The 19,579-nt window shown below is 43.0% G+C and overlaps 1 protein-coding gene across 5 annotated transcripts in view; it reads right to left on the bottom strand.

The window, feature by feature from the left end:
• Nucleotides 1-19,579, bottom strand: part of xpo4 (exportin 4) — a 173,956-nt gene that overhangs the window by 33,391 nt on the left and 120,986 nt on the right. For all 5 annotated transcript variants that reach the window (XM_068033652.1, XM_068033655.1, XM_068033653.1 and 2 more), the window contains 4 exons: nucleotides 18,022-18,199; nucleotides 16,588-16,747; nucleotides 13,969-14,138; nucleotides 12,296-12,470 (listed from right to left, as the gene is read on the bottom strand). In XM_068033652.1, coding sequence (XP_067889753.1) covers nucleotides 12,296-12,470; nucleotides 13,969-14,138; nucleotides 16,588-16,747; nucleotides 18,022-18,199 — 683 coding nt within the window. The remainder of the gene's footprint in view (nucleotides 1-12,295; nucleotides 12,471-13,968; nucleotides 14,139-16,587; nucleotides 16,748-18,021; nucleotides 18,200-19,579) is intronic.

The following is a 19,579-nucleotide window of genomic DNA, read 5'->3' as shown; positions in this document are numbered from 1 at the left end:
AGGATGGAGATGTAGAAATCTCAAATTAATGCATCTCTTTTCTTACTTAATATTTTCATGTATTTTTCAATCTTTTCACCTAACACTTTCCTGATATTAAAACAAAATAGCTTATTTAGAAAGAATGTTGCATAAGCAGACCAAATTTAACAGTACTGTCTCTTCTTCCAGAGGCTACAAGCGAGGATACATCTGAGAAACTACTAAACAAGACCTATTCAGCCCCTCTAGCTCTGGCAACCTGCAACCACTTACCCACCCCGTCCTTCATCTTTCCTCTCACATTTAATAATCAGAGACACTCACTCTAGGGGGCACTGATTGAGTAAATGAGGAACTGACATGTCGTGAGACACAGAGCACAAGGGAAGCCAGAGGATGCAGGTGGAGAAGTGGCGCCTGATGGAGTTGAGCAGAGGTGCAACGGTCCCTGACTGTCAAGCATATGGATGTTGATCTCAGTGGTTCAGCCAAGAAGAGTAGGATGCCAGCAGAGCATCAGTCACATATGCAGCAGAAAGAAAGCAGCAGGTGCATGAGCATATACAAACCACCCCCCATCAAGTCAGTCAACTTAATGTGGAGATACTGAATGAAGGACTGCTGGCTTCTGGGGATCATCTGTCGATTACAACGTCAACTGGATTGCGAAGTATACAGCGCAGCATTCCAAAAGTAACTAAAGGATATTTAGTTGACTCCCTCTCAGGGATTCAAAGATCTTTCAGATTCAGTGCAGTCTATTTTCCTAATCATCTCCGATAACCATAATCTTGTTCCCAGTGCAAGTGGAGATGTAGCTGTTTGCGCCTCAAATGTGGTTTGCCTTCACAGAAGCAGAACAGTGGGGCACTCCATCCAAGGAGCCCAGACAAACAGTCAGCCTCTCTCAGGTCTATCCCAGGATTAAGGGTGCTAAGAGAAGGATCACCTCCATCCCAAGAAGTTGATAATATTTTGCAGCATCTGAAACTCAAGGCCATCACGTGGAATGTAGGTGAATAGTCAGAACCGGGCAGAAAAAAGCCCACATCAGCACAGGAGGTGTGAAATGACAAAACAAAATAATATTTTTGTAAGTAGTGGTAATAAATAACTGGAATATGTAATACAAGATATCCAAAACACCAAACAGTCCCTGCACGATAACAGAGAAAAAGTAGACAATGTGCTAATGTTGAGCCTCAGGATTAAGATTTTAGTTAGATTTAGTTACGATTTCCATAAAGAACTTGGTGATAGGAGGGACATTTTTGATGAGCTGAAAATTCTCTATTCATCTGTGGAGGGGCGCCAATTAGATCTGTCTCAAAGGCATCTAGCAACTGTTGGCACTGCACCTGCTTCCTATTCTACAAGGATCAGGTTGGCAACATCAGCAGTGTTACCATCAGACTCTTGGTCATTTCCTGCGACATCTATCATCAATCTATTCCTGTTTACAAACTTGTGAATCACACAACATGCTATCATGATTTGCAAAATTGCGCATACTGCAGAACCTTCTTGAGCATTCAACGGTCTTGCTCAATTCTAATTGTTGTCTTAATATGTGCTTCATATGTGTTCTTTATCTGAATGCATAAAGCATCCACAATAAGATAGATGAACTATTGGCACAAATAGAGGTACATGATTTAGATCTAATTGCCATCAGAGACACAGTTACATGTGGGTTGGAAAATAAATATTCCAGGGTACACAATATTTTGGAAAGACAGACAGAATAGCAAAGGAGGATGGGTAGCACTGATGGTAAAGGATTACATTAGGGCATTAATGAGAAAGGATCTGGCCTCAGATAATCATGACATATGGGTGGAAATCAGGAATAGCATGAATCAGAAAACACTGGTGGGAGTAGATTATAGGCCCCCTAACAGTAGTTATACCTTTGGACAGAGCATTAAACAAGAAATGATTAGAGCTTGTAACAAAGGCAATATAATAATTGTGGGGGACTTTAATCGTCATTTAGACTGGGACAATGAAAGTGGCAGGAGTGGTCTAGAAGATGAGTTTGTAGAATGTTTTTGGGTCAGTTTCTTGGAGCAATGTGTTGTGGAGCCAACTAGGGATAAAGCTATCTTAGATCTAGTATTATGTAATGAAACAGGGTTAATATGCAATGTCATAGTAAAAGATCCACTGGGAAACAGTGTTCGTAATACCATTGAATTCCATGTTCAGTTTGAAAGTGACATGCTCCAACCAAAAACAAGAATCTTAAACTTAAACAAAGCCAATTACGTAGGTTTGAGGGGAGAACTGGCTAAGGTAAATTGGGTAAATAGACTAAAAGATTTGCGGTAAATGAAGAGTGGGAAACCGTTAAACAATTCAAAATGTTTTGAAAAACAAAAACTCAGCCAGAAAGATCCATCCATGGCTCACTCAGGAAGTTAAGGATGGTATTAGATTAAAAGAAAAGGCTTACAATGTTGCAAACAAGAGTAGCAAGTCTGAAGATTGGGAGTGTTTTAGAAACCAGCAAAGGGCCACCAAAAAGTTGATAAAGGAAAAAATAGAATGAGAGTAAACTAGACAGTAACATAAAAACAGATTGCAAGAACTTTTATAGATATATCAAAAGGAAGAGAGTAGCTAAAGTAAACGTTGGTCCCTCGGAAGCAGAGACAGGTGAAATTATCATGGGGAATGATGAAATGGCGGAGGCAATGAACAAATATTTTGGTCTGTCTTCACAGTAGAAGACACAAGTTCCATACTATAAGTAGGGGCTAAAAAGTGAGGAAATTAAGGAAATACATATCAGAGAAAAAATAATGGAGAAACTTAAGGGACTAAAACCTGACAAACCTCCAAGACCTGATGTCCTACATCCTAGAGTTCTAAAAGAGATAACTGCAGATATAATGGATGCGCTAGCTATTATTTTCCAAAATTCCTTAGATTCGGGAAAGGTCCCGTCAGATTGGAAGTTGGCAAACGTTACACCGCTTTTCAAGAAAGGAGGGAGAGAGAAAACAGGGAACTACAGGCCAGTTAGCCTATCTGTTGCTGGAATCTATTATTAAATGAAGTCTTAACAATGCACTCAGAAAAGTACGGTATGAATAGAACAAACCAACATGGTTTTACAAAAGGGCAATCCTAATTGACAAATTTAGTAGTTTTCTGAGGATGTAACTAGTAGGATAGATAAAGGAGAACCAGTAGATGTGGTATATCTGGATTTCCAAAAGGCATTCAATAAGATGCCACACAAAAGGTTGACAGGCAATGCCTCTTTCTGTGTCTTAAGCTTTCTATGATTCTAAGATAAGGGCTCATGGAGTTGTGGGTAATATATCAGCATGGATAGATGATTGGTTAACAGACAGGAAGCAACAAGTGGGCATAAATGCGGCATTTTCAAGTTGATAGGCAGTAAATAGTGGAGTGCCACAAGAATCAGTGCTGGGGCCTCAGCCATTTACAATCTATATTAATGATTTAGATGAAGAGACAGAGTAACGTATCTAAGTTTGCTGATGATACAAAGGTAGGTGGAAAGGTAAGCTGTGGGGAGGACACAGAAAGGCTGCATGGAGATATAGACAGGTTAAATGAGTGGGCAACAAGATGGCAGATGGAGTCAAATGTAGGGAAGTGTGAAGTTATGCACTTTGGTTATAAGAATAGAAAAGCAAAATATTTTTTTCAAAGGTGTGAAACTTGTAAATGGCAATGTTCAAAGAGACTTGTGTGTGCTTGTACAAGGAAGCAGAAAGTTAACATGCCAGTACAAGAAGCAATTCGGGAGGCAAATGGCATGTTGGTCTTTATTGCAAGGGGATTGGAGTAAAGGAATAAAGAAGTCTTGCTAAATTGTACAGGCTTTTAGCGAGACCAAATCTGGAGTACTGTGTGCAGTTTTGGTCTCCACATTTAAGAAAGGACACAAACATGTGTGTGTCGGGGGGGAGTGTGTGTGTGCGTGCGTGCGTCGGGGGTGGGGGGTGCGTGCGTGCGTGTCGGGGGGGGGTGCGTGCGTGCGTGTCGGGGGGGGGGGTGCTTGCGTGCGTGTCGGGGGGGGTGCGTGCGTGCATGTCGGGGGGGTGCGTGCGTGCGTGTCGGGGGGGGTGCGTGCGTGTCGGGGGGGGGTGCGTGCGTGTCGGGGGGGGGGTGCGTGCGTGTCGGGGGGGGGTGCGTGCGTGCGTGTCGGGGGGGTGCGTGCGTGCGTGTCGGGGGGGTGCGTGCGTGCGTGTCGGGGGGGTGCGTGCGTGCGTGTCGGGGGGGTGCGTGCGTGCGTGTCGGGGGGGTGCGTGCGTGCGTGTCGGGGGGGGTGCGTGCGTGCGTGTCGGGGGGGGTGCGTGCGTGCGTGTCGGGGGGGGTGCGTGCGTGCGTGTCGGGGGGGGGTGCGTGCGTGCGTGTCGGGGGGGTGCGTGCGCGTGTCGGTGGGGGGGGGGGGGGGGTGTGCGCGTGTGTGTGTGCGTGTGTGCCGGGGGGGGGGGGGGGGGGGTGAAACTTATGAGCAAACAGCATAGTTGTGATGTCCTCCATAATTATACAGCTTGCCAACACTGACTACCAGAGGCCACACACGAAGAGTGGCCATTAAGGGAAGGTTGACGGATGTCCATTAAACCATAACCAAGCCGACGTCAACACCTTCAGAAAAGAAGGGGATTAAAGTTGAACAAAAGAATTTTTCCCCACAGATAACTGTCTTAAAAAAAAATCCACCAGTTCTTAAATCCAAACCACTAAGCCACTGAATTTTTTTAAAATGTCAATCATCAATCAAAACCATCTCCATCTCAGCACAAGCCACCATGCTCGGGAGATTATGGATTAGTGAATCACAACCTGGGCTGCAATGGGATGCTAAAGTTGGCCTTGGCACCCTGAACTGTATAGAAGAAAATTAGCTATGGCTCATGCAACTGAAGATTATACAGTGTGGACATTGAGAGGGGTCAGAATCAGCCTCAGAAAAAAAAAAACCCCAAAACCTCAAGCACAACATAGCTGTGGATTTTCATGGCTGTTCCTCCAAAATATTTCCCATCCTCTCCTTCAAATTGAAAGACCTGTTAAACAGACTGTGTTCTAGTGTTTAAATCTGAATATTTATAATGCATCCTGAATACATTAATAAAATATACAAATCTTATTCAGCCAGTGTTGTTGACAGGAGTCAACACTAATTAAATGCTGGAAATACTCAGCAGGTCTGACAGCATCTGTGGAAAGAGAAGCGGTTAATCTTTCAGGTCAGTGACCCTTGTTCAGAACTAGCAGATATTAGAAATGTGAAAGGTTTTAAGCAAGTAAAGCGGGGGTGGGGCAAGAGATAACAAAGGAGGTGTAGACAGGACAGAGAATAACCGTCCAGAAGGTCATGGAGCAAAGGCAAACAATATGTTAAAAGTGTGTTGAAAGACAAAGCATTAGTACAGATAGAGTGCTAATGGACTAAACAACCAGAAATACAAACATGAAAAAACAGTGGGTAGGCAAACAGAAAAAACCAAGATATAATAAAATAAAACAAAAAAAATTTAAAGAAAAAATAACTAAAAATAAAAATAAAATGGGGGCCCGTCAGGCTCTGAAATTATTGAACTCAATGTTCAGTCCAGCAGGCTATAGTGTGCCTAATCGGTAAATGAGATGCTGCTCCTCGAGCTTGCACTGATGTTCACTGGAACACTGCAGCAATCCCAGGAGAGAGATGTGAGCATGAGAGCAGGGGGAAGTGTTGAAATGGCAAGCAACTGGAAGCTCAGGGTCATGCTTTCGGACTGAGTGAAGGTGTTCCGCAAAGTGGTCACCCAGTCTACGTTTGGTCTCCCCGATATAGAGGAGACCACATTGTGAGCAGCGAATACAGTGTACTACATTGAAAGAAGTACAAGTAAACCGCTGCTTCACCTGAAAGGAGTGTTTGGGGCCTTGGATAGTGAGGAGAGAGGAGGTAAATGGGCAGATATTACACCTCCTACGATTGCAGGGGAAGGTGCCTTGGGAAGGGGACGAGGTGATAGGAGTAATGAAGGAGTGGATCAGGGTGTCACGGAGGGAACGATCCCTTCAGAATGCTGACAGGGCAAAGGGAGGGGAAGATGTGTTTGGCATCACGCTGGAGGTGGCGGAAATGCCAGAGGATGATCCTTTGGATATGGAGGCTGAGGGGGTGGAAAGTGAGGACAAGGGGAACCCTGTCGCGGTTCTGGGAGGGAGGGTAAGGAGTGAGGGTAAAGGTGCGGGAAATGGACCGGACACAGTTGAGGGCCCTGTCGACCACAGTGGGGGGAATCCTCAGTTGAGGAAAAAAGGAAGACATATCAGAAGCGCTGTCATGGGAGGTAGCATCATCAGAGCAGATGCGTTGGAGACGGTGAAACTGGGAGAATGGAATGGAGTCCTTACAGAAGGCAGGGTATGAAGGAGTGTAGTCAAGGTAGCTGTGGGAGTCAGTGGGCTTATAATAAATATTAGTAGACAGCCTATCCCCAGAGATAGAGACAGAGAAGTCGAGGAAGGGAAGCGTCAGAGATTGACCATGTAAAAGTGAGAGAAGGGTGGAAATTAGAAGCAAAGTTGATAAAGTTTTCCAGTTCGGGGCGGGAGCAGGAAACGGCATCGATACAGTCATCAATATACCGGAAAAAGAGTTGGGGGAGGGGGCCTGAGTAGGACTGGAACAAGGAATGCTCGACATATCCCACAAAAAGACAGGCATAACTAAGACCCATGCGGGTACCCATAGCAACACCTTTTACTTGAAGGAAGCAAGTGGTGTTGAAAGAGAAGTTGTTCAATGTGAGAACAAATTCAGCCAGGCGGAGGAGGGTGGCAGTGGATGGGGACTGGTTGGGCCTCTGTCCAAGAAAGAAGCGGAGAGCCCTCAAACCGTCCTGGTAGGGGATGGAGGTGTAGAGAGATTGGTCGTCCATAGTGAAGAGACGGCGGTTGGGACCAGGAAACTGGAAAATTTCAAAATGACGTAGGGATCAGAACAGTCACAGATATAGGTGGGAAGAGACTGGGCCAGCGGAGAAAAGATAAGTCAAGATAGGAAGAAAGAAAATCAGTGGGGCAGGAGCAGGCTGACACAATGGGTCTGCCAGGACAGTCCTGTTTGTGGATTTTGGAAAGGACGTAGAAGCAGGCTGCCAGGGGTTGCGCAACTATGAGGTTGGAAGTTGTAGACGGAAGATCTCCAGAGGAGACAAGCTCAGTGACAGTCCTGTGGACAGTCGCTTGATGTTCGGTGGTGGGGTCATAGTCCAGGGGGAGGTAGGAACAAGTGTCTGAAAGTTGGCACGGAGCCTCTACAAGGTACCAACCATTTTGACAATTTCGACAATTTCCAGTTTCCTGGCCCCAATCGCCTCCTCCTCACTATGGACGACCAATCTCCCTACACCTCTATCCCCCCACCAGGACGGTTTGAGGGCTCTCCGCTTCATCCTTGAACAGAGGCCCAACCAGTCCCCATCCACCGCCACCCTCCTCCGCCTGGCTGAACTTGTTCTCATTGAACAATTTCTCCTTCAACTCCACTCACTTCCTTCAAGTAAAAGGTGTTGCTATGGGTACCCGCATGGGTCCTAGTGATGCCTGTCTTTTTGTGGGATTTTTTTTTTTATTCATTCATGGGATGTGGGTGTCACTGGCTGTGCCAACATTTATTGCCCATCCCTAATTGCCCTTGAGAAGGTGGTGGTGAGCTGCCTTCTTGAACCGCTGCAGTCCATTTGGGGTAGGTATACCCACAGTGCTGTTAGGAAGGGAGTTCCAGGATTTTGACCCAGCGAGTGAAGCAACGGCGATATCGTTCCAAGTCAGGATGGTGTGTAGATTGGAGGGGAACTTGCAGGTGGTGGTGTTCCCATGTATTTGCTGCCCTTGTCCTTCTAGTCGGTAGAAGTCGCGGGTTTGGAAGGTGCTGTCTAAGGAGCCTTGGTGCACTGCTGCAGTGCATCTTGTAGATGGTACACACTGCTGCCACTATGCGTCGGTGGTGGAGGGAGTGAATGCTTGTAGATGGTGTGCCAATCAAGCGGGCTGCTTCGTCCTGGATGGTGTCGAGCTTCTTGAGTGTTGTTGGAGCTGCACCCATCCAGGCAAGTGGAGAGTATTCCATCACATTCCTGACTTGTGCCTTGTAGATGGTGGACAGGCTTTGGGGAGTCAGGAGGTGAGTTACTCGCCTCAGGATTCCTAGCCTCTGACCTGCTCTTGTAGCCACGGTATTTATATGGCTACTCCAGTTCAGTTTCTGCTCAATGGTCACCCCTAGGATGTTGATAGTGGGGGATTCAGTGATGGTAATGCCATTGAATGTCAAGAGGAGATGGTTAGATTCTCTTGTTGGAGATGGTAATTGCCTGGCACTTGTGCTGCGTGAATGTTACTTGCCACTTATCAGCCCAAGCCTGGATATTGTCCAGGTCTTGCTGCATTTCTACATGGACTGCTTCAATATCTGAGGAGTCACGAATGGTGCTGAACATTGTGCAATCATCAGCGTACATCCCCACTTCTGACCTTATGATTGAAGGAAGGTCATTGATAAAGCAGCTGAAGATGGTTGGGCCTAGGACACAACCCTGAGGAACTCCTGCAGTGATGTCCTGGAGCTCAGATGATTGACCTCCAACAACCACAACCATCTTCCTTTGCGCTAGGTATGACTCCAGCCAGCGGAGGGTTTTCCCCCTGATTCCCATTGACCTCAGTTTTGCTAGGGCTCCTTGATGCCATACTCGGTCAAATGCTGCCTTGATGTCAAGGGCAGTCACTCTCACCTCACCTATGTCGAACATTCCTTGTTCCAGTCCTACTCAGGCCCCCTCCCCCAACTCTTTTTCCGGTACAATGACGACTGTATTGGTGCCGTTTCCTGCTCCCACCAAACTGGAAAACTTTATCAACTTTGCTTCTAATTTCCACCCTTCTCTCAACATTGTCCATCTTTGACACTTCCCTTCCTCTACTTCTGTCTCCATCTCTGGGGATAGGCTGTCTACAAATATCCATTATAAGCCCAGCGACTCCCACAGCTACCTCGACTACACTTCTTCATACCCTGCCTCCTGTAAGGACTCCATTCCATTCTCCCAGTTTCTCCATCTCAGACGCATCTGCTCTGACGATGCTACCTTCTATGACAGCGCTTCGGATAAGTCTTCCTTTTTCCTCAACTGAGGATTCCCCCCATTGTGGTCGACAGGGCCCTCAACCGTGTCTGGCCCATTTCCCGCACCTCAACCCTCACCCCTTCCCCTCCCTCCCAGAACCGCAACAGGGTTCCCCTCGTCCTCGCTTTCCACTCCATCAGCCTCCATATCCAAAGGATCATCCTCTGCCATTTCCATCACCTCCAGCGTGATGCCACTACCAAACGCATCTTCCCTTCCCTTCCCATCAGCATTCCGAAGGGATCGTTCCTCCATGACACCCTGGTCCACTCCATTACTCCCACCTTCCCCTGCAATCGCAGGAGGTGTAATACCTGCCCATTTACCTCCTCTCTCCTCACTATCCCAGGCCCCAAACACTCCTTTCAAGTGAAGCAGCGATTTACTTGTACTTCTTTCAATGTAGTATACTGTATTCGCTGCTCACAATGTGGTCTCCTCCACATTGGCGAGACCAAATGCAGAATGGGTGACCGCTTTGCGTAACACCTCCACTCAATCCGAAAGCATGACCCTGAGCTTCCAGTTGCTTGCCATTTCAACACACCCCCCTGCTCTCATGCTCACATCTCTGTCCTGGGATTGCTACAGTGTTCCAGCGAACATCAATGCAAGCTCGAGGAACAGCATTTCATTTACCAATTAGGCACACTATAGCCTGCCGGACTGAATATTGAGTTCAATAATTTCAGAGCCTGACGGGCCCCCATTTTCTTTTATTTTTAGTTATTTTTTCTTTTTTTTTGTGTTTACATTATTTTATTTTCGTTTGTTAAGTTTGCCTACCCACGTTTTTTTTTCATGTTTGTATTTCTGGCTGTTTAGTCCACTAGCACCCTATCTGTACTAATGCTTTGTCTTTCAACACACTTTTAACATATTGTTTGCCTTTGCTCCATGACCTTCTGGACGGTTATTCTCTGTCCTGTCTACACCTCCGTTGTTATCTCTTGCCCCACCCCCGCTTTACTTGCTTAAAACCCTTCACATTTCTAATATTTGCTAGTTCTGAACAAGGTTCACTGACCTGAAAGGTTAACTCTGCTTCTCTTTCCACAGATGTTGCCAGACCTGCTGAGTATTTCCAGCATTTCTTGTTTTTATTTCAGATTTCCAGCATCCACAGTATTTTGCTTTTAAGAAAGGACATACTTGCACTGAAGGCAGTGCAACGAAGGTTCACCAGATTGGTCCCTGGGACGAGGGGACTGTCCTATGATGAGAGTCTAAGTAAATTGGGCCTGTATTCTCTGGAGTTCTGAAGAATGAGGGGTGATCTCATTGAAACATATATGATTCTAAAGGGATGGGAAAGACACAGATTATTTCTGCTGGTCGGGGTATCTAAAACACGGGGGCGCAGTCTCAAGATAAGACGCCGATCATTTAGGACTGAGATGAGGAGAAATTACTACAAAGGGTTGTGAATCTTTGGAATTCTCTATCCCAGATGGTTGTGGATGCTCCATCATTGAATACAGTTAAGACTGGGATAGACAGATTTTTGGGCTCTCAGGGAATCAAGGGGTATGGCGAGCGGGCGGGAAAGTGGAGTTGAATCCGAAGATCAGCCATGATAGTTTTGAATGACAGAGCAGGCTTGATGACCATATGGTCTACTCCTGCTCCTATTTCTTGTGTTGTCTTCATTGTAGCACTCTTCTGCAGCACTGTGGGTCCTACAAAGAAGTGTCAAGAGCTGTGGGAGTAGTGAGAACCCCTTGTCACCCAGAATCCATCCTGTCCCTTGCCACTGTTGTGATACAGCTGAGACACAGGACAAAGTATAACGATACCATGACAGCTCCCAGCATATCGTGAATTTGTGCGCAAGAAGCTGTGCCTGTCATTGCAAATGACATGTAGAGCATGGAATGGAAGCCTTTGCAGCTCATCTTAATGAGGCTTTACATTTGGGGCATGTAGTGCCACATGAATGCAGTTAACAGCTTCCACAACCCTGAGAAATCTAGCAATTCTGAAAAAAACAGTGGCCTCAGTCATCAGTGTGGAGTACTGTCAAATGTATGATCAGAGATGTCCTGGCACAGAGACGATCAATAATTTGCGTTACAGAAGAATGCACAGCATATTGGCTGATACGGTAAAAGCCACTGTGGCTTCATGGAATCAGCTAGAGGCATAAAAGTTAAACCTGTGGTTATTTCGTTTGACACAGTCAGAGATGTGCCTGCCATGGGACTTGGTTTCAGATTTGGTTGCAGCAATGTACAGAGTTCCTTCCATGATTCATGACTGAAGTGCAACCTCTGAGACAGAGCTTCTAAGAAATGTCTCAATAATTGTGTCTGGCCCATATATCCTGCTGCATGGGTAGTGTTGGGAAGATGTAGCTCTCCTTTGGTGCTGTCTGATTAATCTGGCTTTCCTCTCAGCCTCCTGCTGCTCCTCTTCGACCAGCATGTGGATTCCCATTCTGCAGTCCTCAGATTCCAGCTCAGCAATGGTTTTGAAATAAAACGCTTCCAAGGAAGATAATGTATGCACTGGAAGATTTCTTGAGGATAAGAGGTAAAAAAAAAATTGCAATACCTAGAGTGAGCCCCAAGATATGGCCAAAAGTCTTGAACAAGCAAATCCCACCTGAGCAAGAAACCTTTAACCAAGTTCATCCACCTCGCTGAACCATGTGCTCATTCTAAAGGGTGGACGAGAAGGCAGCAGTAATTGAATTTAGGATAAGTGACAAGATGACATCCACACCACCGTCATTTACATATGGCTGCTACCAATGGAACTTCAGTGAACATGGAATCAGTAAGATATTCTTGGTCCCACAGACATAGCTGCTGACTTACAACATCCTCCAATCCATGAATTTTAGGGAGTCAGTGTTGGCAGCTGATTGGACTATGGAGGATATCATAGCTTGATCCTACCCTTTATTGACATTCATAGATGTTCCAGCAGGTCCACTGGATATGGAAGTAGTAAAGTGAATTATAGCTGAGATCAGCTGATTTAGTGGAGACCAGAAACTGAACCTAGAACCTTCTTGGTCTGTATTCTCTTTCAGAGACATTTACTCTATCACATTAAATACTTACCTTAGAGATGCTAGAAACCCCACAGAAAACTTTCGACAAAATATCAACTTAAATCCATATACAAATTCTCACCTCTGTCCAATACTGTTGCTTTGTTTCTGTATCCACATGAGCAAACCCTGCCAAAACCAGGGCTTTCATCAATGTTCGTTGTACACTACTAGGAAGGTAGTTCAGTGGTGGACTTCGACTTGCATACTGTTTTGCTAAATTCCACCAACTTTCACATTTTATTACTAAATTGGCCCTAAAAGGAAATAGTTATCAATTAACACTACTTATAAAATATGTGCAAAGAAGGAATTATAGTTATCGGAATGCAGTTATGACCTTACAATTAACTATAATTGGCATTCAAATCTTGAACAAAGTAAGTGCTTTAAAAATCAAGAATTCTATATTTCATTGCATGATTTAATTGGTTGGAAAAGAACTGCAATGCCCAGTGAAATGGCCTAATCTTTCAAAAATACATTTTTGTCATGGGTTTAAAGCTACAATTCTTTTGAACATTCAATTATGATTTTAGAAAATCTTTGGGCTGTGCACACTTTGAACTTTTACGCACATACACTTTAAATATTTCAGTCAATAAGCTACTTAATGTGTTACTCCTAGTTCTAAGTTAAATGTTCATGTAATCAATACTCCAGATAAAGCCTTGGATGGCTGTATGGATGATTGTCAAAAAAGCAACCTAATTTTCTGTAAAAATTTATATTATAGAATGCTGGCCATCTGTTTGAGGCCAAGCACTGAAATACAGCATCATCTACTTCCAGCAAACTAATCCCTCAGCGCATAAGTCATTTCAGTGAGAAAGTGTGTGGGTAAGTAATTTTTTGAAGAAATGACTGAAAGGTACTTATGCTGGAACATAACACAAATCAAAACAAAAAAAAGACAAGAGCTTTTGGAAAAAAATTGCAAAGGTTTCCATAAACATATTAGAAAATAAATATAATTTGGGAGTTTATATCAAACAGGACTGAATGAGAGAGAAAAAAAGGTCATGATAATTCTACACAAAATAACTATTAGGTCACATCTGAAATAGTGTGTGCAGGTTTGGGTTCCTCAATATGGGGCGGGAGAGGAATGGGGTGGATATAACAGCCTTGGAGAAAGTGCAGCACAGGCTTACCAGGATGAGGGATTTGATTTATGAGGAAAGTCACTAAGGAGAAGTATTTTCTCAAATTTTGTATGTGGTTGAAATGGTAAAATAGAGGACTAGGTAAACACTGATTATTTCCATTGGCAAATCCAAAGACAAGGGGCCATACAAGGTATACACTAGAATACACAAATGGAGTGATAAGAATCTTTTTTGTGCAATCATCAGAATGTGGAATGCTTTTCCACAATGATAATGCTAAAGCAATTACAGCTTTCAAAAGGGTACGTGATGACTACTTACGAAGAATATGAGAATGGAGAGAAAGCAGGAAAATGGGTCCATGTAAAATCAGCCCTCAAGAGAGGTCTAAATTCAGCACAGGCTAGTGCCAAATGGACTACCTCTTGTCCCATGATTTCAGTGATATTTATCCCTTTAAATACCATTCAATAGTTGAAAAACTAGTATCTACTGGTAACTGTGGCAACATGAATAGACAAGAGGCAAAATGTGTATCAATTAGAATATTCTGAGAAAAATCGGCTACTATTGAGAGTTGGCTGTTAAATCGTGGTGACCGATGGGTTTTGTTCCATTCTTATTATCCACTCCACCAAGTACTCACCGTTCTCTCCTCTCTACGAGTGTTACAAGGAGTTGAACTGTGTCATTTGCCAGGTCCTGCTCTGCAATCCACACCGAGAGATTACTGATAACTTTTTCTAGAAGGTACCCAACAATCCACTGAGCGCCTTCAGTGTCTGCACCAAACGCTGTACTTAAAGGTAAACTGATCTGTGAGGAAGAGAGGATTTGCTTTAAAAAATTAGTATTGATGCCCATTCAGCTCTTGGGTCTAACAGGGGACTGTGCAAAAATTATCCAATAATGGACAGTGCACCACTACCTTGGAGTCCTTGGGAAGGCACAAGTAAATATTTCAATTTATTTGTGTTTCAGTAGTTTTTTTTGTTTTGTCAAATTCACTAATTTTTAAACTAATCTCAAATTTTCTACTTGAGTTATTTTGCACTACTATTGTTCTAACACAATTTCTCATGAAGAAACTTACAGTTATATAGCTCATCATAGCTTAAGGAACTCACAAGGGGCTTAACAAAAATTTACTACTTTTGAAGTGCAATGACCGTTTTGTGGCAGCCAATTTGCGCACAGTAAGTTCCTACAAACAATAAGTAAATGGAAGACCAAATAATTTAATTTTAGAGAAGAACGTTAGCCAAGGTAAACTCTGGCTCCTCTGAAAAATACCAAGGGATCTTTTTAATTCTAAATGAACGGGTAGATAGGATCTCAGTTTAACTTATTACCCAAAAGGACCACCTCCAGCAATGTAGCACTTCAATAAATGAACTGAAGCGTCAATCTTAATGAGGTGCTCAAATCCATAGGCTTGCAGTCAGCACTCCCAACTAAGCTAAGCTGACAGTTTCATCTTGTTTACACAATTACAAGCGCTACAACATATTCTGATCTCCACTATTTTGTTCTTCTCAAGATTCACTGTGGCTGAGACTTCTAACTCAATCAGAAAACATAAATAAGTCACCAGAAAGACCCTTTTAGCATATCTTCTTCAGTTATTTCTTTTAACCCTTCATAAAGGGCAGAAGACGAGACAAAATTTCACAATATAAAGTGTAACTTGACCAGTAATATAGAAAACTGAGAACGTTGGTCAAACAGTCAAACCAAACTGTTGGATACAAAATCATCTAACAAAAGAAAAAAAGGGGCTATTTTGTGACTAGGCCCCAATAATCATCTGGCAGTTGCTCAAACACAAGAAAGTTCTTTGATGTGAAAAGAAATTCCAAGACTGAACAGTTTGGTCTTCATATTATAAAAAGGATATTGAGGCATTGGAGAAAGTACAAAAAACGTTTTCAAGGATGAATACCAGAACTGAGAAATTGCAGCTATCAGGAAAGACTGGGACACTTTTTTTCTAGAAAGGAGAAGGTGGAGTGATAACCTGACAGAAGTCTTTAAAATGAAGAAGGGTAGATATAGAGATGGTTCCACTTATAGGGGATTCAAAAATTATATTTAAAAAAGGTCACTAATAAATCTATTAGGGAATTCAGGAGAAACCTTATTGATCCAGAGTGTGGTAAGAACATGGAATCCACCACTAGAAGGAAGTTCTGACGAAAGGTTACAGACCTGAAACGTTAACTCCTGTTTTTCTCTCCACAGATGCTGAGTATTTCCAGCATTTTTTGCTTTTGTTTCAGATTCCCAGCATCCACAATAGTTCACTTTTGCACTACCACAAAGGGTAGTTGAGGCAAATAGCATCGATGCAGTTAAGGGAAAGCTAGATCAGTACGAAAGCAGGTGGGAGAAAAGAATACAAGGGTATGCTGAGAAGATTAGATGAAGAGGGGTGGGAGGAGGCTCATGTGAAGCGTAAGTACCAGCATAGGCCAGCTGGGCTGAATGGCCTGTTTCTGTGCTGTAGACTTGATACAATATAAATTAAGTTCTGTAATAAACTGGATGACTTTATGCAGACAATTCAGGAAATCCAAAGTCTTGCTAACTATACTAACAATTTCAATAGGTTATGTCATTTTATTTCCAAGAGAAGATACCCATACTGCCCAAGGCACCTTTGGAATGTGTGACTCAGACACTGTACACCAATTAAAAATACTTCAGTCTAAACAGTGACCCAAAAGTATGGCTTTTGTTGGAAAAGGGATAGCTGAAAAATTCTTCAAACGTACTCGAAATCAACCTTATCTATTACATAGAACTGGCCCTACCTGGACTGCAATTTCAGGCATTTCTTCACTAAAAATCAATATATTCACTCTTGAACTGAGTAAGCAAATTAAGTGGGTTGATCTGAATATGGATTTTTTTTCCATCAAGGAAAATTAGCAATATTGGGGCTGATGTATATTTGGTACCAAACACAGAAGTGAAAAATATAGCGCACCATGCACCAGAGTCTACATAAAAGCTCGAAGTTATCAAAGGGATGCAGTGACCTACCAGATAGAATACTCATCCAGATATGGGGAGGAACTGGCACAGATTACAGGTCCAATTAGGGGGCATGCACAAGAATGTAAAAATAATTAAGTGAACGTACTTGTATAGATGTGGAAGACCAGATCTGAAGGAAAGTCCATAAAATTGATTAAGAAACAAAAGTTTGTAAATCTACAAATGCATTTAATATTGAACACACAGGAAACACCTGATTTCTGACCTGGTCATAAAGTTTCTCATCTACTAAAAGGTAAGCCTTTGTCCATCGTTTCAGGAACCACATAATATCTTTTCCCATTTGTGGACTGAGTAGTTCTGTCAAGTTTGCCCTTGTGGCTCGAGACTCAACTTCTGAAGCTCTCAGAACAGCAGCTAACAACCTGGAAATAAGCATTTCAGATCAGTTGAATGTTAATTCACAGGTTTACTTACAGTTTCAAAGAAGTCTAAACTTCACTAAAGATACACTTTAATACATTTATATTTTCAATCCTTTTTAAAAAATTATATCCCAATTTCTCCTAAAGGTAGGGACAAGCTGTGGTACTGCCGAATGCTATCCTTCAAGTGTAAGCTGGCTATTTGAGCGTACTTTGAGCAATTCTGTTCTTGTTCCACACATAGCAATCAAAAATGAGAACCATGGCTGATGTGCCCCTCATTGCAGCCAATGATAATGCCCTGCCACTGTACTGGCTAAGATCAAACTCAGAACCACCTTTGTTTGTATTGCTCAGCATCACACAAGACATTTAACAGCTGAAACATTGTAGGAGTTAGAATCAAGATGGACTGTTGCACAGAAATCAAACGTTTAATTTCAAAGAGATGGAAAAGATGCATCCAAATGACTGCTTAAATTGCTAACACCCTACTAACAATTACACGGTGAGAGCAGTTTGCAGATATTTGTAAGAGACAGATTGTGCTGCCCTCCAGAGTGGAGGGTATAACTATAAATACATAGATCGGAACTTTCAACTTCAGTTGGGATGTAAAACAGGCAATATCAGATTGGCCATCTGTTATACGTGGCCTCCACCACCCCACCAACCTATTTTCTGTTCCATTGAAGTCCCAGCAGTTTAAAGTGCAGCCCATAATAAAACAATGACAAGTGAACTGAAAAAAGGAAAAGTGCAAAATCAAATTTAAAATCAAAATCTGTTTCTATAAAGTTAATTTTCTAATATAGTAACCAATGTAAAAAGAAATAAGCTATAAATCTGTAAGACAGCTTTAAATGTAAAGCCCTACAAATTTTTAAATAAGCATTTAATTGGAATTTTTGTTTAATTGCAAAAACAGTGTTTTAAGAAAAAGAGCAAGAACACCAGCTAATCCATGCACAGCACTATTACGGAATAGTTATCAAATGTTACAAGTTTGCCATTTGTAACACTTAAACAAGTTGTGAAGTGCTTATTCATAATGTTTGAAATAAAGTAGTTGCCATCAGAACTCCAGGACAATAAATGGTTGGACTGAACTTTAAAAGTTAATCTAAAACTTTATACTATCGATAGGCCCTATGGTTTTTGGTGGAACAAGGGATTTTTTTTTTAAGTGATTACTGCTAACTTTAGTAGCTTTTACTCAAAATCTTTCCACCTATACAACCTTTCTTCCAACCATATTTAAAACAAACTCTTACCTAATCACAGAATCTGTTCTGTTACATCCTGGAATGGAGGAGGCTTTTTCCCCTGGGGAACCCAAAATCTGAAGTGTTGTGTTAATGTCAACCTCAGTGGCATGCTTAATGGAATATTCCATTACTTCTGGAGGTATAAGAGGAGTCTCTCCCTGAGTATCATCAGCTAAGAGGTAGCCTAGCAACATCAACAAAGATACCATGTTACAAGTACTTTTTAAGCATTCTATGAGTTAATTTCACATTATATTGAAAGCTACAATGTACATAGAACCAAACTAAATTTCTTCATGTAACAAGTTATTTCATTAAACAGAGAAAAGCACATGCAACCAAGGAAGAGTACAGTTTAAAGCAGACTTGCCCCACCACAATGCACTGTTTTCCAAGATTCGCCAAAGCTAAAATGTACTTTTGTTTGAAAAGGTCTAACTTCCTGCCTGCAAACTTTGAGATATTCAAACCAACGCTCCAAATCCAACATAGCATTGCTTTTTACAATCTGAAACTTGCAGTGCACATTCCTTCTTCAAATAATTTGTCTCCTTGAAATGCTTATAAGAGGTAGCCATCTCACACCACAGCATTCTTCCTGAATTAGCTAAAATGGGGTCTACTCCAGCACATGCCCATTTGGACTTTCTAGCAACTCTACAGTACCTTGTTACATTAGCACACAAAATCTGAAATAATCATTTCTAAGGAGAGTGCTGAACATACCAACGGTTAAAAGAAAATTGGCATGCTTGGTGGCTAGCAAGTTCAGTTTCAGTCTTTTTAAAGAACTTCCCAAGTCAGTTTCTTTACAGTACACAGCCTTTGCAGTAAGGCTGAGTTTGCAGACAACACAACCACTAGATGGCACAGTAGTAGCACATGCACAAATGTAGCCTCATCGACAGAAACGTCACTGCTAGTGCCGTCTCAGACAGCTGCCAGTAATAAAGATGGCGCTGCCTAATTCAACACAAAAAGAGAATTGAACCCAAATCCCCTCAATCCTCAATAGCCATGATCACTGCCTCCACCCACCCCTCTACAACAGTACCCTCTTACAATCACCGCTTCTGATCCCCACTTGCTCCCATGATCGCTGCCTAAATTTCCTGCTCTCCCAAGCCCACCTTCTCACTGTTCCATCCTGCCATTCTCTCCCACGCCTGACTGGTCACCGTTCCCTCCTTCCGTTCACTCCCTGCCCAGAGAAGTTTGGGGGGGTGGGCAGGAGAGTGAGTGGGGTGCTTGAGGTGAGGCGGGAAGCAAGTGACCAGGTGGGCGCAGGAGGGAACGGGGAAAAGATGCAGCGATTGAGGTGCTGATTGTGGGAGCGAGCGAGCAGGGAAGAGAAGCGAAAATTGAGGCCACTTTCCAAAACTCGTGCTGGAGGCTGATGTCCTTTTGTGTAATGACGTATTCACACGCATCAGTACTGGCAAGATGATAAAGCTCGGGTGCATTTTGCGCATGCGCAAGGATGAATGCGTTCCGCACATGTGCGCAGTTCAGAACACAGCGATGATGGCACTTGGCTGCGTTGTCAGCAGACACTCCATTTCAA

Source organism: Heterodontus francisci, chromosome 6 (assembly GCF_036365525.1).
Source record: "Heterodontus francisci isolate sHetFra1 chromosome 6, sHetFra1.hap1, whole genome shotgun sequence".
Lineage (NCBI taxonomy): Eukaryota > Metazoa > Chordata > Chondrichthyes > Heterodontiformes > Heterodontidae > Heterodontus > Heterodontus francisci.
Note: the sequence above shows the minus strand (reverse complement) of the source record. Positions and strands in the feature narration are given on the sequence as shown.